The 26,968-nt window shown below is 35.5% G+C and overlaps 2 protein-coding genes across 2 annotated transcripts; both read right to left on the bottom strand.

Moving 5' to 3' along the window:
* Positions 1 to 3,831: 3,831 nt before the first annotated feature.
* On the bottom strand, positions 3,832 to 15,829 carry LOC144445741 (enoyl-[acyl-carrier-protein] reductase, mitochondrial-like). The gene is made up of 9 exons (XM_078135384.1): positions 15,709 to 15,829; positions 12,715 to 12,815; positions 12,001 to 12,132; positions 10,693 to 10,836; positions 9,301 to 9,403; positions 8,606 to 8,708; positions 7,906 to 7,979; positions 6,586 to 6,719; positions 3,832 to 4,571 (listed from the first exon to the last, which is right to left on the bottom strand). The coding sequence occupies exons 2-9, from the start codon at positions 12,758 to 12,760 to the stop codon at positions 4,405 to 4,407; spliced, it is 903 nt and encodes a 300-aa protein (XP_077991510.1). The 5' UTR covers positions 12,761 to 12,815; positions 15,709 to 15,829; the 3' UTR covers positions 3,832 to 4,404.
* A 454-nt stretch (positions 15,830 to 16,283) lies between these two features.
* On the bottom strand, positions 16,284 to 26,715 carry LOC144445675 (peroxidasin homolog). Its single transcript, XM_078135312.1, has 6 exons — positions 26,594 to 26,715; positions 23,121 to 23,196; positions 22,582 to 22,842; positions 19,275 to 20,871; positions 17,816 to 18,015; positions 16,284 to 17,251 (listed from the first exon to the last, which is right to left on the bottom strand). Exons 2-6 carry the CDS (start codon positions 23,179 to 23,181, stop codon positions 17,199 to 17,201), a joined length of 2,172 nt encoding a protein of 723 aa, XP_077991438.1. The 5' UTR covers positions 23,182 to 23,196; positions 26,594 to 26,715; the 3' UTR covers positions 16,284 to 17,198.
* Positions 26,716 to 26,968: the final 253 nt, after the last annotated feature.

Raw genomic sequence — 26,968 nt, 5'->3', positions numbered from 1 at the left:
CAAAGGCCTGTTTTAATCCTGGGTCATCGCATTATCTCTATTTTGATCAGGATTACATTGGCTCATCCTTTTGTTCAGCCAACTTGCCTTAAACAATCGTCGTTTGCACCTAGATTTTAAGATAAATTCAAACATGGTCTTTAATCACCACTGTGAATGAGAATATTAATCATATCAAGACACTTTTAAATAGTATTCATATATGCAAATATATGCAAATATATGCATGCATAAATTGATACATGTTTTCAAAATAAAACAATATTTGCACTACATTCCTCCATTTTTCAAATACTGATGCAACACAGGAAAGAACTTTGATTACAAAATTCAAATTTTCTTAACCTTTCTTAACCTTTTGAACAATACTCAAATTTTCCTTTACAGAACAGAGTCAAGGTATTTAGGTACATGAATATATAATTCATGCAAATATATGTATATTTCATGCAAATGTATCTAAATTATGCAAAATTATGTAAATTTTCTGTACACTGTAATGTCATTTTAAGGCTGTCACTTTACATTTTGTATCTTGGCATATCATGCATGACTGATTCTACAGTTACATGATGGCTTTTCCATGTACATATTATGGTGTTGTTAAATTGCAAATGAATTCTTCAAAATCTGTGATATGTAACCTTTTTTTCCATGACCCATGGATGAATAATTAGGTATTTATTAACTGGTTAAATACATTTATTTATCATTAAAACCGGTTGTTTGGCAGATCTACGGAAAATGATCTAGAACCAAAAAAAATCATCCTATGTAAATACATATTAAGATAACACTCATGCAATGACCAAGGATTGAAACATGGCCCTTTAAAATGAGATTATTCACTCCTATTACATTATTATTTGGGTAAATAAACCACTTATTATCATATTATATTTGGTACACACCTAAATTTGAGTGAAGAATACCAAACAAACAGCTCCTGTTATTCTTTTTGGAAGTGTGTATGACCCGAAATTTTGTTGGCTTGTGTGAAATTTTCTAGTCTAAAGCTACACTTTATCGAATCTCAAGATCTCCCTTTAGAGGTGATACGTTTGGATAGAGATGATTTGATACCGTGTTCGCATCCAGACAAATAAATTTTCTTAGAAAGGTACAATTTTAGGAAAGGTTTTTCCATCCAAGTATTATACAGTTGGTCTGCAAGTTAGGAATGAATGAATGTGAGCATGGCTCTATAATGAGATATGTTATTATGAGTCCATGATTGAGGTAATCTATGATCTTAGTAATCGTTGCCTTTTCACAGAAGAACTCACTAACTCTTTGATGTCTTTTTACACAATGAATGCAAAGCACAGTTCATTGACATAGTTGAGTTATTACACATGGGCACACTATAGAAGGTAGACAGACACTTTTGCTTTTTTGCTTTGTTTTAATTTTTCTGCTGTGATGGTGAATATTTTTATAGTTTATGATAATGTTTCACTTTCTGTCAGGAAATGGAGTAACAGAGGTACAATTTTAGTGGCACAGCACAAAATATGAAGTCATAATTTACCATAACAATGCAAAAAATACGCCCAAACAAAACTTCCACTTAATATTATAGATAAATAACATTGCAACATTTTTGTCTTCATCTAAAGAGGTACTAGGTATTGGTAAACAGTTTTGATGAAAATTTCTTCTCCTTCCACGGGTCCTATGCCCCTTAGACAAGAGACTGTGGAATTCTAGGTTCCTAGTACCACAACTTCAGAAGTTTCAAAACATATTTGTGTGCCCAGGTCACAAGATTAGCTGTGATAATGTTAAAGTACTCAACAAGGATCAACATTGGTTTGAACATGATGTACAGGAAGCTATCTGTATTGGGAAAACTAAGCGTGATCGCAACAGGCCTAGGGATGGGGGTCATTTTCAATTTATACACATCTGGGAATCCATTCTTTTGTCGCATGATCCCAGTGATGAGTCATGAGACCAAAACAGAACATAAGACTGATCAACAAGTCCACAGGTGTGGATGAAAGCTTTAGTTCTTGCTTTCATTAATCATCAAGTGTGTGTAGTGTTTCAAAAGGTTTAAGTTCTACATGTATGTTGATATAGTAACCTACACGGATGAGCTTGCATCAATACACCGAGAGACTTGTCAAGACTGTCTTATCCTGAAGCAAACATGGTGCAAACAGTTGCTTGGGACAGTGAGATCATGGTGATCTGAGCTATACACTTGAACATCCCATAATATTTACACATAGTTGACAAATGACACATTATACATAAATGATCCAAAACATTTGTTCTGACTGTTTACATACGGACATCAAGCCTGGGTGTACACAGTAAAATCAACAACTAATGGATATATGTTGTCAATTAATTCAGATAACTTAAAAAATGATCTGTTTCCAGTAATTTTTTGGCTTTAAAATTAATATTCTCGATAAATTTATAAATGGAATTCTTGCCTGACCTAAGTTCCCCATTTTATTTATAATTCAATGACACACACAGATCAACAACATTTGCTTTCACACTGCATATTGCTTAGGTACACACTTTGCTCGATCACTCTCGTTATCTGAAGTAGTATTTTACTTCAAGCTAGGTGTCAAAAAGTTGGGTCAAAGGTCAACTTTGACAATCTTGATATTTGAAGTAGCATTTCACTTCCAGCTAAGGTGTTAAGAGACATGTCAAAGGTCAATATCTTCTTTTAACACACCACAGTATTCATAATGAGGATAACACTTTACTGTCTGTATCATACGGCAAGTTTTCTGACTTTAATTTGGCTTAATTTTTATGTAAATTGATATCCACACTATTTTCCAAATCCTTCTCATTAACATATGTCATGACTTACAAATAGTAAAGTGGAGCTAGAGTTTATTCTTCAAAATGTCACCCTTATCTTCATTTTAACATTTTCAGTCAAAGTGTTGATTTTAATTTCACTTATGATACTTTCACAGCCAAAAATAGTAATATCCATGGAAACGAATCTATCCACACACTTGAAAACACACTCGAAAGTCAGACTAGTTAGGCTGCTAAACCCTTGGGTAATTGTGTTGTCATAGGTCACAGAGCCGAGCACTTGCCTAAAGCTGCTCTCCATAGGGACTGTAAACACAGGTATAGTCGTCCTTCACATTTTTGTTGGTAACCTTCCAAATGCAGATCCAAGGTCTTAATTTACTACAAGACCAAAGTCAAACATGTTTATGGTTTCTTAAAATGTGTTGGATGTTACCAGTCCTGATATCTCTTTCATCTTCGTACTCCCTGTTGACAACTCAGATCTTCTTCCGACGTCTACATCCTAAAGACACCATCTGTCACTAAGAATCTCGGCAAGCGTTCCTTTTCTTACACGGCTCCTTCAATTATGAACAGTCTTCCCGACAGTCTTCATTACTCTCACACTAAGTCTTCCTTCTGCTCTGCTCTGCTCTTAAAACTTAACTATTTCAATCTTAAATTTCACTTTACATTTTTCCATGTTTTTCAATTGTTTCTCTGTATCCTTTCATTTTGTTAGTAATTCTGTGCTTGCACCTGGAGCTTTTCGGAGAACAAGCGCATAATAAATTCACTTTATTATCATTATTCATACTTTACCGATATTTGAACTTGCAGTATATCACTCTATTCTAGTATACAGGTATATGTTAGGTACTCCACCTGCATATATCGTACCTAAGACTTTTTTGAAAGAATTTTGAAACATCAAGGGTGAAATCTATTTATAAGAACCGTATTACTTGTTCCTTTTGCAAACCAAGCATCTTTTATTACATTATACATACAATGCAAATCCAACATGGTTTCTTAATTTATTCAGTTAAAGTTTACAATATTTTACAGACGAAATCAGATTTGTAGTCTAGATGCTACACTCTTGGGCAATTCTGTTCACTTTAAAAGCTGCCATATTTTGATGGCTTGCACACCAGTGGTACTGTCATCGTCCTTCAGTTTTTATTTGGTAACATTTCAAGCCCAGATTCAAGGTCTTACAAGACTACAAGATTTGTTGCTATGACGAGATGCAATCTTCTTTTTTATAATGTGGTTAATTTTCAATAAAAACCAGCAAAATTAGCATAACGTTTTATACATTTAGGAATACTTTCGAAATACATCAGACAGTGTCGATGTTCTGTATCTTATCTCTGTATGCCTTACCCAACATCTAATTTGCATATTACCATACATAATTTATGGCCATAGTCTGCATCTTATAGACACCATGACCAAACACTTGTTACCTGGCAACTGTTCCTATGCAAACGTCACAATGATCCCGATCAACTATCCAGACCTCAGCCGATCACATACGTCTTATTTGCATCTCCCCTACAGAATTTACATGTCATTAATAGTACCCCTAACAAATGTCTTGTTACCTGGCAACAGTTGCTATGGTTTCATCACAAGTATCTGTTTCTCTGATACATATGGTTCCATGGCGGCAGTGATGGCTGAACGATACTCTGAGAGTGGAACAAGGCGATGCTTGGGTAATTTCAGTTTGTTGGTTTGACTGAGATGACATAATTCAGATATCATGCTTTGAGCTTCTTTCGCTAGAGAACAGATAACAAAGAAAGGGTCAAGAAAACATCTTAGAATGTGACAACAGGAGCTGATTGGAGTAGATTGTGCTGTCATTGAAACCACAGCAGACAGGAATCGTATATTGAAAGATCTGCACTGTTTTTATTCGAATATCTTTTTCTTTTCTTTTTTTACTACAATATGTAAATGAGACTCTTCAACCCATGTACATCAAACTCTATTCAAATTTATGCAATTTTTTTTGCACACATGTTATGTGTATGATTGGGTAGGGCAGAGCGGGGCGTAATACCAGCATAACTGAAGAATGAAAATAGACTTGGAAGGACAAGCAAAAATTCAAAATGTCAGTTAGGACAGCAGAAATAGTATAGTAGTATTAGTAGCATTGGCCTTTCAAGTCTACAGGTAGGCTACGGTTAGGATAGCTGAAATAGTGTAGTAGTGATAGTCCTTCAAGTCTACAGGTAGGCTATAGTTAGGATAGCTGAATAGTGTAGTAGTGATAGTCCTTCAAGTCTACAGGTAGGCTACAGTTAGGATAGCAGAAATAGTGAAGTAGCGTTAGTCCTTCAAGTCTACAGGTAGGCTACAATTAGGATAGCTGAAATAGTGTAGTAGTGTTAGTCCTTCAAGTCTACAGGTAGGCTATAGTTAGGATAGCTGAAATAGTGTAGTAGTGTTAGTCCTTCAAGTCTACAGGTAGGCTACAGTTAGGATAGCTGAATAGTGTAGTAGTGATAGTCCTTCAAGTCTACAGGTAGGCTACAATTAGGATAGCTGAAATAGTGTAGTAGTGTTAGTCCTTCAAGTCTACAGGTAGGCTACAGTTAGGTTAGCTGAAATAGTGTAGTAGTGTTAGTCCTTCAAGTCTACAGGTAGGCTACAGTTAGGATAGCTGAATAGTGTAGTAGTGTTAGTCCTTCAAGTCTACAGGTAGGCTACAGGTAGGATAGCTAAAATAGTGTAGTAGTGACAGTCCTTCAAGTAGGCTACAGTTAGGATAGTGGAATAGTGTACTACCCCCCCCCCCCCCCCCCCTCACATGACTTACTTTAGACTGGATGTTGAGTTTGTAGTAAACTGAAAGAAGTAACCAATTACAATTGTGTGTGATGGATTACTACTGACATGTACTGTTCATCCCTTCGCCAGCACAGGGGATTTATCTAGATTTTTGATAGAATTTGTCCACTTGACTATACATTAGAAAGAGATTGTAGAGAACAACTACATGTATAGTTACTATAGTAACTACACTAACATGAGATGTTTATTGCTATGTCACACTTCAATCCTGTCTGTTAACAGTTGCTGTCTCACTTATGGTACCATAGTATCACTTTTATTGAAACAACATTATTATTAAAACTGCACAAATCTTTGCAAACATGATCCCTGCCCCCCCCCTCCCAGGGTTGAAACTACAAATGTGTCATCTGTCTCCCTTCAGACTTTTAACACTGTCAGTATCATATATGTGGCTTTTAGCCCTTAAACATATCATGTAACCATACGCCCTATGTCACCTTTAACCTGACATGTGTGACCTTTAACCTCTCAAATACCAAAACATGTGACCTTTCATCATTAAACACATGGTGTGACGTTTAACCTCTTCAATTCAATTCCACACCTGTTTCACCTTTAACCCCCAGTAGCAGGTTTATGTGATAGAATAATAGTCTGTACAAACATTTTTTTTTAAATATTAAATAAAGTTGTCACTTTTCAACTAAAATTTTGACATCAATTCATCCACAATGATCCTATTTTTAATTTCAGTCCAAAATGTATTTTACAATTTCAAAATATTTATGGGAAGACAAAAATGTATTATTAAAATGTAATGAACCGATTAATACTGGTGACAACATGTATGAAAAAAATACATTTTGATCCAAACACAATCAGTTTTATTGATTGTCAGACAGACTATCATTAATCATTTTTCAAAACTTATACAATAAATTGATGAAATATATGAAATGATATAAATGATCCCATCAATTATTAACTTACAGTTGCCATGGAGATCGTGCCATCTTGACATCCAATGTCCAACAATGTGGATGTTATTGAAGATGAGGAAGCCTGTTGGCACGGTAACAGGCATTTTGGACATTCCACCATATGTTACCATGGTTGCATCATGTCTAGACAAAAAAAAAACAGATTTAAATTTGACCTTGAGTTTGACGTTTTTCGATTTTAATTGATGACTTGATGAATTTTACAGCCTGTAGTGATTCTCTTGCAAACAATAAAAAGTAATTTCAGAATACAGGAAGTTTATTTTTACAAAATAATTGAATACAGAATGTGCTGTGTTAGATATTATGGATTGTGAGCAGTGAAATTATTAGATCTATTGATTATGTTTTGAATTTTTTGAACAAAAAAACTGAATTTTGCTGACATTTGTACTTTGGGTGTTTCTAAATTTGTACAAGGACACATCTCTTCTAACTGCTGGTGTGTGTCTTTAAAGTGACCACATGGATGACAATTAGATATCTATTTTTCGAATTTTTAATTTAAAAAACAATTTTATCATGGCTTCGTACTTGAAGAATTAATGCAAAACAGCATGTACCAAGTCCTTGTTTGTAACTCAGTAAATTGCAGAAGATTGAAAAAAATATGTCAAACATTTGTTATTATACATGTGTACGTACAATAACAATTTTTTAACATTTTTTTAGCCTTTTGCAATGTGTTGAAGTACAAACACAGACTTGGTCCATGCCGTTTTGCATTAATTTTTCAAGTAGGAAGCCATGATAAAATTGTTTTATAAATTAAAAATCTGAAATAAATACTCAATCCCCATCCATATGGTCACTTTAATAAACACCTTTGATTACCCAATATTTTTTTTCATTTAACCAAAGAAAATATGTTTGACACATCGTTTCAGAGTCTTGGTATGTCCTCACTAATTACAGATATTATTTCATTTTCTTCATTCAACCAAGGAAAATATGAGCAACCTGAGGGGTCTTGTCAATACAAGTTGATAGACAAGTAGTGACAAAACCCCTTAGGTTACAAGTATTTTTCACCAATTAAAGACAAATATAGGGAAATACTATGATTATACATTATCAAGCATAATTGATAAAAAATGGGGAAAAATAGTGGTGATTTGGAATATTTTGACTTATATTTGAGCAGCAGAACCAGTGACGTAGACTTGAGTTATGACATAGCATGACCAATAAAACCCATATTTTTTGTTTGAATGGTTTCAACCTGGCTTGTGTGCGGTATGTATAAAGGGGTGTAATTTGTTTGAACAAATTTGTTTATAGATGTAAAATTATGACTAGGATAACTCACTCTAAAAATTTCATCAACGTGATTGCGGCTTTTCCACCGACAGCATTTAACGCTAGTTTCGGTTTGGGATATTTCTGAAAAGAAAAGAAAATAAAGATGAATTTCAAACTCATATGTAAAGATAGTCTGTAAGGCATATGCCATGACAGGGCGCCCTCACACATCGGTCAACCCTTCCGGAGGCTGTTGAGGGTGGAGAGGCATGACTTGTCTTAGTTTACTGTAAAGACTGCACCTGGTGGTCATTTGGCTGAACTCAATAGTCCACACTACACACATTTCTAATATTTAGAGAGCCAATGACACAGACAGTGTGTTTGCTGAAAAGGTTTGTGAGTTCTGGTATTAGAAAAGGGAAAGCTGGCATAGTTAAATTGCCAAACATTTACGATAATTTTGTTTGGGAACCCTGTAAAATGACTGGGGAATTCAGGTACTTTTTGCCTACTTACCCCTCCCCCCCCCCCCCCCCCCCACAAAACACAGGGGAACCCTGCTAAAGTGACTACTGAGAATCTCAGGTACATTTTACCTACTTTAAATCTCTTAACAAAAATACAAGGGAACAGTTTCCTGTATTCTGATCTCCTACAATATCAGGAAATACCTTGTGGCAATTTTATAACCCAAACCCACAATTTGCTGAAGACAGAATGACGGGGCGCCCTCACACCATTGATAAAGAAATGTTTTATCTCACCTCCATCACAGCTTTCATTTCTTGTTTTTGACTGATGACATCACTCACTACTTCAGTGGCACCAAGACTTTGCAGGTATTCTTTCACTTCACTAAAATTAGGTCTGATAGTAAATAAACAAAAAATGAGATTTCTATTTGAAAAAAATCAACAGAATCAACAAAAATATATACCACCATTCCTATATTTACAGTAGATCTCAGCCTACATGAATACAGTACTTTCTATGATGCAGAGCCTTAGTATCAGGGAGTTCACTCCTACTCAACATGGCAGCCAATTCAAACCATAGACACAGAATGCATACTTCTACTTTTACTCTATGTAAACATCCCACAAGCATTACCATTAGACATTACATTACTAAATATGAACCCAAAGTCCATGAACATTCATTCTCACAAGAATTATCATGACAGTCATCATACTGGCAGCCTCCTTTAGCTCTCACATGTGACATGAAAATTCAACTCATAGAGTCAAAAAAATTACTTGGAAACAAATCATAAATTTTCAGAGACATCTCATCAGCATTGTCAGGGTTAAACTATGATTGGCTATTGCCATATGTCTTGGAAGAAAAAGCTAGCTTGAGAGAATCAGCTGGGCTCTGGATGCCAACATACATTTGACACACACAAACTTACATTCTACATCAAGTCCATACTCTTTGCCACATACATTAAATTCTTTACCTGTCTCTCAATATGTTGATAGTTTTTAACCCCCTAGCTGCAGCAATCTGTATAACAGCCTGACCACATCCACTGTTAGATGCATTCTGTATGACAACATCACCTGTTTTGTACATATAAAACACAACATTTTTGCACTGATGTAGAATGCATATCGGAAATAAACTCTTTCAAATTTTGCTCTTACTTTGGTCGAGAAAATGCCAATCATTTTAGATCAACAGAAAAAAATCTGGAGTCACCATACAAATCTTTTAAATACTGATCAAAATGATATCAAAATTTAGTCATTTTAGAATCCAATATGGCCGCCAAATCCAACATGGCCACCGAATACTGTGTTAACTCTGGGACATGTGGGAAGAGTACAAGATTGATGATTTCCTTGAAAACAAGATAGCGAAACCCCAAATTTCCTGAACAAACTTTCATATGACAAAGTTTGGAGAGTCTGAGAATTGGAAAAATCTGATTTTCTGGGAAATTTGTCACCGAGGCACATTCTACCCAACAGAGAGATGATTTATAAACTCTGACATTTTGTCAATATTGTATGAATGACAAATACAATTTACTATAGTGAGTTTCATATTTTCTCTGAAATTAATTTTAGAAGTGATGGATAGGAAAAAGTGAAGTTCTTTCAGAAAGTATTGTATGTTAAAATATAAATTTTTCCATCTCTTGAGGACAGGGAATATGGCTTTCGCCTGAAATTAAATCTAAACTAGGTGTAACTGGTGGATTCTATTTTCAATCTGACAACCAGCAATGTTTTCACTGAAAATTGTTAAAATATCAATAATTTGATATTGTATATGTCAGTTCGAGGTTGATTTTATCAATAATTAGTAACTGGTTGAATATGTAATCACGTTGAGGTTGTTGATTGCAGGGTGTGGACCCAAAAATCAAATTGACGGGATTCATTGTACTGAATTCTGTGTACAGCTACATTGACATTTTACCAACTGGTAATTCAATACTGTGCAGGATAGTTCAATATATTACAATTTTGTCATTTATCTAACAAAACAGTTTTAAAAAAACATTGTAATTACAGCTCGCACAGGTTTAAAGTTGACATGAGGATGAGGATTGAGTATTTATTTGGGATTTTTAATTTATAAAACAATTTTATCATGGCTTCCTACTTGAAACATTCACAGGAAACGACATTGACAAAGTCTGTGTTTGTAACTCAACACATTGCAAAAAAGCTACAAAATGAGTAAAAAGTTTGTTATTGTACATACATTAACAAACTTTTTACACATTTATTAATCTTTTACAATTTATTTATATACCGACATTCCTTTCAGGAAGTCTTGGCAAGAAAAGTAGAAGATGCTGAAAAGATAAACTTTTGATAAAAAAACTATTTTTTTTTACCTGGTTGAAGGTCAACATAATCTTTTAGCATCCTATAGGCTGTACAGTTATTAACTCTGAGTGTAGCAGCAAATAATGAGGGCGTTCCATCCGGTACGACCAACCAGTTATCCTCTGAACACACTACATCTGTACACCAAGAACCTGAAAAAAATAGACAATCAAAATTATGTTTTTATCGACAGTTTTTCATTAATCTGAAGACCAATTTACTTTTCAAAAAGCGTGGCCTCAGGTCGAACAGTAATTGAAGTCCTACTTTTCACTGTTATGGTCCAAACAATTATGTTTTCATAAACGAAGTGTGCCCTCTAGTGTTAGTGATAAGTAATGTAAGTTTTACTTTTTAATGCAATAATAAAGTCTAACTTTCAAATTAATTTTTTTTTTCCTCTGGTATTTACACATCAGAACATATTGCAATCTTTTGCCTCCTTAACACTGACTACATACACAGAAACCTTGTACATCCCAGGACGAGTACATTCCACTTCTGGCTCCAAAGTTCCAAGTGCTTGAAGGAGGAGCACAGCTATGTATCAGCCATATACCTTGCAGTCCTGTTACAGGGTATATTTTTCCACAGCCCTGTTACATGGCTGTAAAAAGTATGCCTGTAGTGTTTAACATGGATGTGCATATCACCTAGCTCTGTGTCAGGACTGTTCTGCACATCTCTGTATCATAGCTGTGCACAGCACACCTGGTACACAGTGGTACACATTCATACCTTTGTGACAGTAATGCACACATAGCTGGTACATGGCTGTAGGAAACACCTCTGTTACAGCTATGCACACATAGCTGATACATGGCTTTGGGAAAATTCTCTTGTACATGGATGTTATAAAAATCTATCCTGCATTGCTATTTCTCAAATCCATGTTTAAGATGTTGGAATACCAGTGACACATCTATCAATATCAAGGTATGATAAATCTCTATGCTGGCCAGAGCTGTAAAAGCTCTCACAAAGATATTTAACACATAGCTGGTACAGTCACTGTGGCTCCAAAGGGATGCTACAGCTATGTGCACAACACAAATGACATCATGATATGCAAATGATCTTGTGTCTCCTTGGATACTCAGCACAGATGACATCATGGATATGCAAATGATCTTGTGTCTCCTTGGTTACTCAGCACAGATGACATCATGAACATGCAAATGATCTTGTGTCTCCTTGGATACTCAACACAGATGACATCATGGATATGCAAATGATCTTGTGTCTCCTTGGATACTCAACACAGATGACATCATGGAAATGCAAATGATCTTGTGAGTATTTCCATGGATACTCACCTATTGAATTTACTCCTGGAATAACTATCTGTCCAGTTTTTAATTTTGTAACATTTTCACCAACTTGTACAACCTCCCCAACACCCTCAAACCCTCCTACAGCTGGCAACTGTGGTTTTATTGGATAAATTCCTGCAATGGTAAAATAATATGCATGTTTTCAACCAATCACTACATTACATACGGACAAATATGGACACTGTACTTGACTTTTTATCTTAATATTACCACAAATTTTTTTTTCTAAATATAGCCAACTTGTCATCTAAATTTGATACAAATTTATAAAAATGCAAAATTTCTGTAATTCTAATTAAAGATAATGAATTTTCTACCAAAATTTTATGAAAAAAACCCCAAATTTTGTGGTCTACTAAGTTTTGGCGGGAAGCTTCTGAATAAGAGCTGCAACCTACATGTCATACCTCCAGCAAAAACATTGTCATTGAAAAGATTGATAGAACATAGTCAAAGTAGATGGATTACTGGCACCTCAGGATGTTTACAGAAATTTCTCAAATAAGCATTTTAAGTAGAATATTGAAAAGTACTCTGAAACTTGCTGATTACCAGATTATAAATAATGCATTCAAACAATTTTTGAGATGGAAAGTTGTGCTAAAAGCAATGCTGCTATTAAAATAAGAGAGTATGTGCAATGCTTGTGGTTATAGCACCCTTTGTGGTCAAATGTGTATTTCTTTCTTTTTTTACCTTGGATGGTATTGATATCAGCTGGGTTAACAGGCGATGCAAGCATTTTCACTTGTACTTCATTCCCACCTAACTGTTCAGGAATGGATATATTGACTTTACTATAAAAGAAATACAACAAGACAAAATATTTTGGTACATTTTTATCTATTCATTTATATATTTGTGCATGGATTTTAGTAATAATTTCTTTACATTTTCACTCACCACTTTCCTTCTAAGGTCTAAAAAAAATTGTTTGGTTCCGGTTACCTGACCCCACCTAGTTTTTCACTGCCGCCCCTAAACTTTGTTTACGTATTCAAGAAAAAATAAAATACAATCACGAAAATCGTACTAGAAATAGTGGATGCAGAAACTGACATCAACTTAAAAAGACAATATGAAACCGTTCTTCCAATCTGTAATGGCTGTACATCTGATGAGAAGAAGCCAATAACACAGAGACCATATAGAAAACAACGGAAAACATAACTACCTGAACTAGACACTCACATATGAAAAAAAATTTACTCTACCTATTCTAAAATTGAGCATAATTAGAACGACATAATTTTTTTTTAGGCCTAATAGTTTTGGAGTGTGATTACCTGGTAGTACATCTCTGCTTATTAATGGGCCACGATAAAGTACATCCATTTGAAATCCTTAAGGCCAAAGCCTGGTCAGCCCTAGTTTAACCCCTTCAATACTGAAAACATTCCCGCCAAAATTGTTCGGACAAAATTCTTGTTTTATGTAAGTTTTTGGCATATATCAACTTCATTTTAGACTGGAATTAAAGAAATGTTACTTCCTAATAAAGTAATATTATTGTAATTATGAAAATATTCATATAAATTGGGTCCCCATATTATTTAAAACTCGTCTCTAGTCATGAAAGGGTTAAATAGGTCATATGGATGAGGATTGGGTGTTTGTTTATAATTTTTAATATATAAAACAATTTTATTATGGCGTCCTACTTGAAAAATCAATGTGAAACAACATAATTGACAAAGTCTGTATTTGTAACTCAATACATTGCAGAAAGCTACAAAATGTGTGAAAAGTTTGTTATTGTACATATGATAAACATTTTACACATTTATTAATCTTTTTGCAATGTATTGAGTTACAAACAAGGACTTGGCATATGTTGTTTCACATTGATTTTTCAAGCAGGGCGCCATAATAAAATTGTTTTATAAATCAAAAATCAAAAATAAATCCCTAACCCTTAACATATAGCCACTTAAGTCTCCAACCCTAAACATTTTGTAAAACATTTAAAACAAAAAGATAAGAAATTCTTTGTTTTCTTGACCTTCATAAATATGTTTTCTTTCCCCAGCGATATCTGTACATATTTCATCAAACAATCACAAAAGGGATATTCTGACCGACATTTGGTTTGTTTTTGAGTCAAAGTAATATTTTTCAACGATAAAATAAAATAAAATAAAATACCGACCTACCTACCCTATTTTCTGAGGCCATGTTATCAGAACCACACAATTATTTTTTTGGCCTAATATGACAACCCCATGACACATGAGTCAGTGTTTTTGCTAAGGTTTGGGAACCCCGGTAACAGAAAGGGGGAAAGAGGTAAAACTGGTAGTGCTTCCCATGCAATGTATCATAGTTTAGGTGGGGAGCCCTGGTAAAATGATGTGGGAACCCCGGTAGATTTTACCTACTTACCGCCCTTAAATAAAACACTGTGAGTACTGTACCCTAGGTACTAGCACAAGCACTTGTGGTATTCTCTCTGGCCATACCTCCATAAGCATAGTGCGTAGGAGTGCAGCAGAAAACAATGCTACCATACTCTGAGAAAATAACCCCTCCCCACCCCCCAGTAACCTCAATTGTTGGCCCATACTGACACTAAGGTGTCATATGGTTATGTTATCACATATACTGAACCAAAATGGCAAATTTTGTAACAAAGTACATGTACAAAGAGGAGTCACAAGTTCATTTGTATACAGGTACGCAACAATGTTTTCAATTTCAGTCACACTGCCGTGCAAATACCACTAGTATGACTAACACATACATGCACGATGCCACTAATAACGTATACATACAAGTAATACTTCAAATAGCACAACCAAAAGTTATTTAATCTGCAAGTACCGTAACATTTAACTTCTTCAAATTGACAGACAACACTACTATTAGTTTAGCTGCTAGACCTGTTGGCATTTCTGCAAACTTTTAAAGTGACCACAGGTACCATAGCACAAGTGGTACTATCATCGATATCCTTGAAGTTTTTGTTCAGCAAACTCCTAGATTCAAGTCTTATTACAAGACTACACTAATATTTACTCAGTGGATTTTGTGGCAATGACATTATCATAATTACTGTAAAGCCCTGGTGTAGATATTGATGCCATCCATTTCTATTTTTGGTATGGCATGGATTATATAGGTAGGTAAAATTTTTGGAAAGTTGTTTGCTATTTTGTTATGTATTTAATAAGAATTTGTCACAATGTTGTTACTATATTTGAACAGTAAATTGTTGTTGTTGTTGTTGTTGTTGTTGTTGTTGTTGTTAGTATGTTTCTTTTTCTTCTCATCCATACTATACCCACATAAGATATAGTAGTGTACTAAAGTTCACTAAAGAACAAAAGGGGGTCAGACACACTAGAAAAATTGAAGAATGTCCCAACAATCACGGATGTAGAAATACGAGTTACCAACATGCAGACTAAGGACAGCAGGGAGGGGTGAATGAACTCTTATCAGTATTCTCATGCGAGTGTGCATGGTCATGTCAAATCATGCAACAGTATCGTCGGTACCCGAGCGCTGACCTTAGGTGGTATTTTCTGGGAAGGGGGTACACTGTTTGTTATTTAGTCGATTTTTATTCAATGTCAGCTGGGACATGAACCAAATAAAATGCTCAATCAATTGAATCATCAAAGTTCTACGCCGCGCCGTGTGTGTGCAGAGTAAGCCCAAGATGCATTTATAATTTATACCGTCACTTACTGTACAACTTTCGAAGGGTCGCCATGTTCTGAATATCTCAAAGCACAAGCTTCAGTACTGTAATTCTTCTGGAAAATTCTTACAATCGTGCTCCGTAATGCAAATCGGTGTGAATGGCAAGAATAACCTGTACGGCAAAGGAAACGTGCCACACTGGGCGCAGCCATTTTGGTTGTTTTGGTTTTCGCTAGAAGTTCGCCCTCTACCAGCAGAAATGGATGCACATTCGTTTTTATTATTGCAACCGCCAATCACTCCGACGAGCGCTTCATCAAACAAACGTGTTTTGTTTATTATATATATTTTACGTTCTTTTTTTCAGGATCTTCAAAAAATCATTCAAAAATATAATTCATGGGATATATGTTAACATCAATAACCGTATGCAACTGTATAAAAATAAACTTTTGATTAAAAAGCGAGTACATAATATGTCATTATAACTTTTCATACCCGACAAACTTAAATTTGAGATATTTAACAAAGTGGTCTACAGGAAAGTTTTAAAAAAGGAGAAGAAATTTAAATAAAACAGTACAGATACATGAATTTCAATAATTCTTTATTTCGTCATGGCGAAGGCAGCATACATTGCCGGTCGAGATATGCGTGCTAATAAACTGATATTTGAGTAAATTGCGTTGTTGATATCTGTTTGTATTGTAACGGTATATATATGTAAATGGCAAAATTTGAACCTTTACCCTGGCTTGCAAGACCGACTATCTACGTGAAGTGATGACGTATGGTCCAATCATCGCCTGGTCTCCACGAAGTTGACATTTGGTCTCAGAATTACGACTATATTGTTTCTGGGTTATAGCGATAACATAAGACGTGGATTGTGTGGTATAAACATTTCACTGACATTAAATAGTGTGATAGGCATATAAGGGAAGTTGATTGTTTGAAGTGCAACGTGTCCCCATCTCAAATTCTACAACAGTCCGTTGAACGCGGTCAAATAAACGTCTTCTGAATCTTGCTGACGTCATGTAGACAACTACGACCAAGGTCAATTCAAAGTTTGTCTCTAAACAATCTAGTCGTCATTTGTGAGTCCCGAGGTCATCTAATCTACAGTGAATTATAACAACTGAATCTCTGGCATTCGGGAAAATTATGAAACGTAGACATACAAAATAAATGTTTGGATATGCCTGCAACATACTACAAAATTACTTAACCTGGTCATTCCCTGGCTGTCGAGAATATTAATATGATCATGACCAGATCTTCTCGGAAGAATCAAGGGGAGAAAATCTATTTGTCCATTTCTTCTTCTCAAAAAAGCGCTAGCATTTCCTTTTTATTTATTGTGCCCATTCCCATATATACTGCTGAAACATGCACTGTACTTTTGATAATATGATATAGGAAATATATGTTGTAAATAATCTAGTGGAATAAAAATAGCAAAGAACAATAAAAGGAAGGTGGATGGAATGAGTATCGTCAACTTTTAATAGCCTAGACTAAATTCTTGATATTTAGGCATCCGTGTCGTTTGGATGTGACCCACTACTTTCTGTTACCGGTTCAGCTGCAAAGAGAAAAAGTAAGCGAGATTTAACGGCTGATATGGGAATACAAGAATTATATATATATATATATATATATATATATATATATATATATATATATATATATATATATATATATATATATATATAGACAGACAGACAGACAGACAGACAGACAGACAGTTAGATAGATAGATAGATAGATAGATAGATAGATAGATAGATAGATAGATAGATAGATAGATAGATAGATAGATAGATAGATAGATAGATAGATAGATAGATAGATAGATAGATAGATAGATAGATAGATAGATAGATAGATAGATAGATAGATAGATAGATAGATAATTCATATTTGCAGCGTTATATTCTATGTACCAACCCATACAAGCAAGAGTACGCCTCCCTATGCATGGCGTGAATATGGACTGATCAAGGAAACAATCTTCTTGCATCTGTACACCACGTATCTCTCTTTAAAAATGGATCATAGATACCAGACATTTGTTATCCGGAAATCAAATCCAGTTAGTTAGCATATAGTCCTCTTCAAGACTATTTACTTAATACTTTGATCTTACCTTGAACTGTCCATGGAGTCAAGTTCATGCCGTCTATTTCACTGCAGCTAACCCTTGGCCCACCACTATGAGGCAATAAAAACACATCTCTCTGCACTTGCCGGATGTTCGTGTTGTCACATATGACTCGTGCCAAAGAATGTAATTTGATCTCATCAATCTGCTCTGGTGTAAAGATGTCGGGATTTTCGAACCAAAATCTGAACAAGAAATAAAAGAGTATATCCCATCATGTAAAATAACTTTGAGACATTGGTATCCATCAATATTACAATGCATATCAAAAGGTTATTAATGATCTGGCATCGACTTTTGCCTTTCCACTTCATATGCAAGTTGTGAGGGGGTATTGACATACTCCATAATTAACAAAGAGTAGACATTGTATGGTTCACTTCTACCCTGCATAGCCTCACCTCGTCTCTGCTTAGTCTCAACATAAATATATGTAACCTTCAACTTGTCATAAAGAACATAACTGGAAATATAAAACCTGGCACGTTTCGTACAGTATTTTACAAGGAATAATTATACTAGTATCCATTTACTACTGTCAACTTTACAAACCACAGCATATGATAGTTAAACCACAGGGGTTCAGGCGTAGTCAGTCAGATTACGAATATATATATATATATATATATATATATATATATATATATATATATATATATATATATATATATATATATATATATATATATATATATAAATTATATATAAGCTTATAAAATAAAATAAAATAAAATAAAATAAAATAAAATAAAATAAAATAAAATAAAATAAAATAAAATAAAATAAAATAAAATAAAATAAAATAAACAAAGAAACAAAGAAACAACACATAAACTTGACAAACAAAAATAGCATAGTAATTGCAAATCATTTTATTCGAAAATGGTCACTATGTTCATATAAATTTTAAGATAGCGGTATGACAGTTGTGACCATTTCATATAATATAGAAAATATATTGTAATTCTAGTTGCATAGCAACATTGTTGATATTCATTTGTAATTAGTATGTTCTTCAAGTTTGTCAATATTTATGTGTTGTTGTTGTTGTTGTTGTTGTTGTTGTTGTTGTTGTTGTTGTTGTTCTTGTTCTTGTTGATTTTTGGTCTGTGTGGGTTTATTGGTTTTCGGTTTATTTGTTTGTTTGTTTGTTTGTTTGTTTAATTTGTAAACATGAATAACTAAGCCTGAGCCCCCTTGTGATAAAACACCAGTAGAGGAATAAAGATGCCTGACTCTTGTTGTGATCTCCCCTATCACCAAGTTCTGCTATATTAAAATGGGTGGGGGTCAAAATTGCAGCATATATACCCCACCAATTGAAGTGCCCCCCCCCCCCTCCCCCCTTGTATCAACGTAGTAAAGATGACACCCTACAATATACAATAATGACCCCCCAAAAAAGAAAAAAATATTCCTTGGTCTAGCTTGACGTGAATCTCACCTGTCTCCAAGTCTTGTTCTTCTGAATTGATGTACAAGTAGACACGTGAATGTTGGGCCCAATAAACTCCCAGGCACTGGATCTTCCACCAGGGCTCCTAGGTATAAATCTATGTTTGCAGGATCACCATATAGATCATACAGCTTGTCAATTACGGCCTTGTTTGATATATCACCAGCTAGGTTGTTAAATGTTTCTCCAAGTCCACAGAAACTTCTCCAACTTGTGTAACTAGGCAGGCCATGATCACGGCCACGTTGAAGGTTTAAAGCCATCAAGTCAAGGGCTACAGTTTTGGCTAACTCAAACAAATGCTCAGTCAGTTCATCTGTCATGAGTTCACCCGGGTTCAGATCTTTGGCAGGGGTATCAAAGAAACCTCTAAGTATGGGGTCGATTCCACCTTGCTCAACAATCCTCCAGGGCTGGAAGAATGCTTGGTGCATGCGCAGATTCCCCTCTGGGATTGCTTCAAAGTTGTCACCGAGTCTACGAATGATTGGTTTCACCGTTGCATGTCCAAATCTAAAAGCTGCTGTCGCAAACATGTTGAAAATCGAGGCATCAATGTCTGGTCTATAAACGTACTCTTCCATGATCCTGTCCACACTGTTAGCGTCGAGAAGGCTTCGCAAATAGTGACTGTAACTTATGTGCTGTATCTCGGCACCAACTATTTTGCGAGCTTCTTGATACAAAGTTTCATCATCCCAAGAAGGATTCAGATCAGAAAGGACGCCACAGATGCGATTGTGTTCTCTCATGAACAATGTATGAATGGACGTTAGACCAGTGAGTTCATTGGATCTAACATCTCCCGCAAGAAAACATGGCACTCTCTCATGACTACCTCCACTGTCACAGGTCATCAGTGACTTGATATCGAGGGGTAGAAGTAACCTCCCAGTGGCTGCTTCAGCCTGGCCGACTCTGAGTCGTCCCTTACCATCGAATGCACGTAAGTCATCTGCCAACTGTTGTGAGCTTCCATACACCATGGATGCATCTATGTAAGATGTTACTGCATTTAATTGTTCCCGAGGAACCATCTCGTTCTCACAGATGGAAAAGCTTCCACTTCCACAGACAGCACTTGATCTTGTAAATTCCATGCACCTTTCTCCTATTCTTTCATCGTTATTAGGGATTGGTATGGGAAAGCATGGAGGATCGTTGGCACATGACTCGTTGCATCTTACACCAGATCTGAAAGACATTGAGCTTGGACTCTGTGGAGTAAGGTCCATGTCATGGTCTAAGAACTGACCCCACAGTGACACGAGATCAGTGATTTTGTCATGGTCAGTTATATGATGAGTGCTGCCAATTGTTGTAGACACAAGTCGGGGAGAAGGTATAAGAAACCCGTTGTACTGCATATTAGTATCCCAACCGATTGGCTCATTGAAGCCATTCTCGTATGTAGCATTCAGAAGCCGTGCAAAAGGTCTCAGTGCAGCACCCTGGTTTGATTTCTCCAAGTTATTGCACGTACCATCGATAGTACGATATTTTGAATGGAAAGCCATATCCTCACATACAATTGGTTGGTTTAGATTTTTACAACCGGTCAATTCAGCAATTTTCTTCAAGATTTCTAATGTCAATACACTGTGGAAGTCCGTATCTACAACACACATACAAAAAAAACGAACAAACAAACGAACGAAGAAACAAAACGGTCGTTAATCACAGTAAATATTACAAAAATATAATTTATATAATAAATTTTGATAATTGTTAAATTCACTCATTGAAATTATGTGAATATATAGACTAGTTCAACTTGTTGATACCAATAATTAAATTTTCAGTGCACGTCTGTGTATATTTGCCATAGAAAACAGACGTCCACGCACTAATGAGCACAGCGCTGACACAAACACGTATCGTATCTACTTATGGCAGATATAGTATGAACATCTACTTGGTATTTTCGAAGCTTGCAGTGGAATGTTTTCAGTGTTTGTGGTTAACAATTGAATAAAAGACTAGTGTCAATGGTTTAACCGACAGTAATTTGCATATCATAATGTTTAGGCAGGGGTTTTAACCACAAACAAGAAACAAGACTTCTATGTGTTTTAACACTATCAAAGTCAGAAACGCAAAGTTCAAACAGCTGTTCTATAGACGAATGGTAGCTGCCATTTCATTTCAGTATGACGGGTATGACCCTAGGGTATGACCATGGAAGTACAACCCACTATGGTATGACCCAGGGTATGAATGGACTGTGGTATGACTGTACTCAGTCTGTCTATTGTCCGAGGACTAACTGGGAACCCCAAGTAGGAATACAAGTGGCATGTGACCCCAAAGAGTGTACCCACACATTTAGATTAAACTGTTTCCCTCAACTAACTGTAGATGGCATAGCATATAATATGACAAATTTGAAAGAAAAGTAAACATTCCCAGCGGACTGTAATGGACAACGAATCATAACGAACATCATAAACATGCACTTGCTGCAACTGAGCCATTTTTTCATCAAGTAACAATAGATATATTTTGATCAGACAACCACAATATATTCACTGAAAATAATTTGACATTGTAGATAGTAATCAGAGGTCAGAACTATAAGTAGTACAGAAACAGGTTGAAATAATGATCACCGTTGGGGGCGCTGATTTTTGGGCACGGATCCAAAATTAATTTGATACGATTTGATTTCTCGTGTATACAGCTACAAACAATTGCTTACCCACAGGTGCTGAAATACTGTTGAGGGTGTACGATATTATGAGTAAGTTGTTGTGCTTAATAATTTGAAACATTTTCAAAAATATATTCCAATTCCAGCTAGTCCAGCTCTAAGCTTCATAGTTTTGGAAATCAGTGAAAATCCCCCTTTATATACATATGGTATATCTAGGAACTTATAAACTAGTTAATAATAGCGAGTGTGCAGTAACTTTAGTTTAGATTGCGTTAGAGTTTATAGATTTGTTCTATTCACTTTTCTAGAGGAGGGGTAGTATAGAGACGGGAGTCAGATACAGAGACACTTACATGTGATATTGATACCCGTAGTCGTACACGAAAAACTGGTACGATTTTCTCTGATTACGGTGAGAGGGCGCAATTTTTCAAAATGGCGGCAACCATCCAGGGAAAGTCTTGTGCAAGTGGGTGTTAATTTTCGTCCAAAAATAGCATACAGTTTTAGATTTGACGTCTTAAACATGTCCCTACCAATGTCAAAATTATGGAGTATCCATGGAATAAGATCTTTGCTAGGTTCATGCTCTTTCGAAGAAAAACGAAATCTACATACCTATGTTATTAGTACTTCTTTTACGCTTGCTCATCCGTATCCCGCTCTTCTCACGATCTTTGACCTTCTCAATGATTGCTTCGAATATTTCTTGAGACCTTGCTATTTCTATTGTTTCAGGTGTAGGAAATCTGAAAAGGCGATGAAGATCTCCAGGAGTTGATGGTTTAGGATTTTCTATGATCGATCTTTTCGTCTCATGTATAGCTCTGTCGACGGCATTGATAGCCTCCCTTATACTTTCGTCAATAAACTGATCACCGGTGAAAAATGTCTCTGCTTGACCTAAAATATAAGTGTTGGTAAACGGGAAATAAATATTCTTTGGCATCTAAGGCGTGTCTACTTTATATTCTTATTTGAGAAACTAATTTAAAGTTGATGCACTGCCCATTTAATGTTAGTGTTCACTGGCTCAGTTTTGTACAACTACACAAAAAGCATCGACCAAGTCCGTGTTTGTACACATATAAATTGCAAATCTAACATTTGTGTAAAAAGTAAAATGTCTTATTAATAAACAAGCAAAACAACACCCATTTCTCATCCATAAAACGACTTACCTGAATGGCATAATACTCCGAGAAAGAGGATTATCGTCATAAATGTCCAATCAAAATCCATGACTCCTACACAGTCCTGGAAAAAAACACAAAGAACGAGGAAGTCTAGATTAATTTACACAGCTTTCATGCTAACACTCCGTTGGTATCAACCAAATAAAGTTAGATATCATTGAAACTAATATTTCAAATATTAATATCTGACAGATACCAGGATATGGCCCGTTGACAGAAATGGGATCAAAAGATTTCATCAACCACTCGTTGTACTCAATCATATGTATTCTTCTCAATGTACTGCAGACCTATTTATACTACATACGTACGTCTTTATACGGGGGTGTTACTCTTTGACTATGCTATCTAAAGCGTTCGTAATACATTTAATAATTATATATTTCATATTTCCAAAACAGAACTGCTTTTGAATATTTCCCTTCGACAACTGTTGTCTTAAAAAAAAAAGTTTAAAATTTTACCCCGGATTTATCATGAAAGGACTCCTCTCTTCTCTGTTATTCATCTAAGTGTATTGTTATGTCTCCGATAAATTGATACCCATTTTGTACCATGATACATTTGGTACCTACATTGATCCCAATCGAAGCGGGTTTTGGTGTCAGAGATAAACATGAAACTACACAAATATTATGATATTGATAACCTTGTGATATCCTTAGCTTGTACCAGCGATCATGTTCCCTGTAACATCGATCCCTATCCGTTTCAGTTCTCTGGATACATTTAAACGGAACCCAAAGTATGTTTTGCGTTTGATGGAATTTGATGTAACCTCAAAAGTCATGCACCCAAATATTGAACCTCTGCTTTCGATACTAATTATTTTAAAGATGATCTAAACCTATGTTTTGCTGTGTCAATGCATGTAGAGCATGGGTTTCAAATTACTTGGCAGGATATTGTTGTGTACAGTAGACGTTTTAGCATTCTCAGGGTGGTGACATGAGCAAATCGACTTGTTCCATGATGCATCATGATTCCGTGATGGTATTTGATACCAATTTACAAGGGAATAATCATAATTAATTTCCTAAAAAATGGGGTACCAGAGACAAAGAGAAAGATATGCTATAAGTGTCAATACAAGAGTTTCAACAAATAGCCTTTACGCATTGCCACTCTGTGCAAGACATTCCACCATGGTGAGCAATTACCACAAACATGACTGCCATGCGTACATATCACATGTACACACACAAGAAGGGACTATTAATGGGTATCTATATATCTTTGTACGAGTTTGATGACTTGAATGATGGATCTCCATGAGGGTCAGGTCAGCTTAGGTCAAGTCATGATTGGTTTTAATGAAAGATTTCTGCCCCACACACTTCACTGGCATTTCATTAATTCAGCGTTCGTCATAATGGGCATCTATTTTGGATTTTAATGAATGAAACAACTTTACTCTGTTTTTCAACTTGAAGAACACTGTGAAACACCGTAATTCCTTCCTTGCTTGAAGCTCAATAATTTCATAGACGTAACATTGTGTAAAATCTTTGTTATTGTACATACAGGAATTGTAAGGAAACTGGGTGAACACATGTATTCAGGCTATCTATGCATAGTGATTATTCAATTTGTATATTGGGGGAAGCTAAATAGATATGAAGATATGAATTTTACTCAGTATTATAACAGGACACCGTAATTTACATACACGAAAGTCAGAAACCAAAAGTATACAGTGGCTGTCATCATTTCTAACTTACAGTCAGTGAAGTCCATACATAAACCTTGAAAGTTGTCTATGTTGCCAACGTGGTCTCTAACTAAATCATTGGATGCCAACGTGGTCTCTAACTAAATCATTGGATGCCAACGTGGTCTCTAACTAAATCATTGGATGCCAACGTGGTCCCTTACTAAACCACGTCTAGTCAAAGTCCCTCAATCAGCACAAAACGTTGTTCATCCAATCAGTGAACCTCAACTCTTAGAGTGATGTAAACAGTGTATAAGTAGCATCCTGAGCTGACAAATATACCATAAATCTTACCAACAGAGTTTCGTCAATCGTCTGGCGTGACAAACATCTTTACCGATATTGTTACACTTTCTTTGGGTGAGCTACCATCATCTATTAGAGATTATCGCCAAATATATACGTCCCTGGTATACCTAAGGTTGGCGCGTTCGTTGATATTTTTGAGACAGTCAATTGACTAAAATGTAACAATTGTAATGCAGTTCTTGTCGTGCCAGACGATAACATGTGGGAAATATTAATTAGAGTGTTGTCGAGCCAGACGAGAAGATTACAACATCAAAGAGATATTTTGTCTAGCCAGACAAAAAAAAAACTAGCAATGTTAGTGAATTTTTTGTCGCGCCAGACGATTTTGTTTCAGCTGGGTCTATAATTTTTGTTGTAATTCAAATGACCACTCTACAACTTCAAGCTATTTTAAGTTATAAACACGAACCTGGTATATCTTTTTCCATATTGCCTTTCAACTAGAAAACATAGTAAAGTTGTTATAATTATTAACACTCCCAAATTAAAAACCCATTTCTCATCAACATGGCGAATTTAGTATCTATAACTTTAACCTAGCTAGTTTGAAAACGCTTTGATTTCATTTGGTAACTTAATAGGTCTATTTATTCAAGGAAAGTCACGTACGAAGTACATTTATTTTTACGATTTACGATGACTACGTCACGGCCAAATAAACGATGACGTATTCCGATATAAACGCTATTTAAATGCCACTGACAAACAAGAAAACCGACGAATGTATATCTGTATATAACTTAAGTCTTACACAAAAAAATACTTCACGAGTCATCAAGTTTGATTTCGTTATATGACGTATTACAAACACATTTATGACATACTAACATTGGAATTTGGATAATACACATTGTTTGTCTTTGTATAAATTTCAGACCCCTCCCGTACTCTTAAACCTTACAAAAATTTTGATAAAAGTCAATTATCATAAAGTCGTAAAATAAGTATAATATTGCACGAGTATGATTTAGATTGTTATTAATAAAATTGTGAATCTGATTAGAGAGAGAGAGAGAGAGAGAGAGAGAGAGAGAGAGAGAGAGAGAGAGAGAGAGAGAGAGAGAGAGAGAGAGAGAGAGAGAGAGAGCGATGGGGAGGGAGGGGAAAAAAGACACTCACTCCCATCTTCCATACTTACTCTCCGTAAAGATAGGTGGATGGATGGATGGATGGATGGAAACTTTGAAAGCAGTGGCATTCATCCGACTTGTTCATTCATTCATTCACTCATTCATTCATTCATTCATTCATTTGTCTAGATTGAAAAACCAAACGAACGTTTTTGGACTAAGTCGGAGAACATATATTTCATCTTAACGCTATTGGTGCATTTGTACAAATCTTGTTAAATATATGTCCTTAGTCTTAATCCAAAAACGTTGGTTTGCTTTTTCAATGAACAATTTTAACAAACCAAAAATATTCAACTTACCAAAGTTAAAACAGCACACTTTACACAGATGTCAACTTCCAGATTCTCCTGGACTAGTCCCAGACCTGTATCAAACACGCAGTGAGGGCTGCATGGAATATGGTGAGAAGTGACTAGAAGTGATACCCCAAACACCAACTCGTTGCAAATGAGTTAGGAAACTTCGGTGACCACGTACAAAAGCAATTATAGAAGTTCTTTCAGATAAGACCAGACATATACGTGGAACTTTTTTCCCCGACCCGTCCTTGTCATAGATGAAGGGCATTGTAGCAGTTAAACGATATCAAGAGGAAAACTGAACCGGCCTGGGTGGTACGGTGACGTAGCACCCTCGTGTTTGGCTCTCCATGTTGCAGGTCACTGATTCGTGAA

Source organism: Glandiceps talaboti, chromosome 14 (genome assembly GCF_964340395.1).
Source record: "Glandiceps talaboti chromosome 14, keGlaTala1.1, whole genome shotgun sequence".
NCBI lineage: Eukaryota > Metazoa > Hemichordata > Enteropneusta > Spengelidae > Glandiceps > Glandiceps talaboti.
Note: the sequence above shows the minus strand (reverse complement) of the source record. Positions and strands in the feature narration are given on the sequence as shown.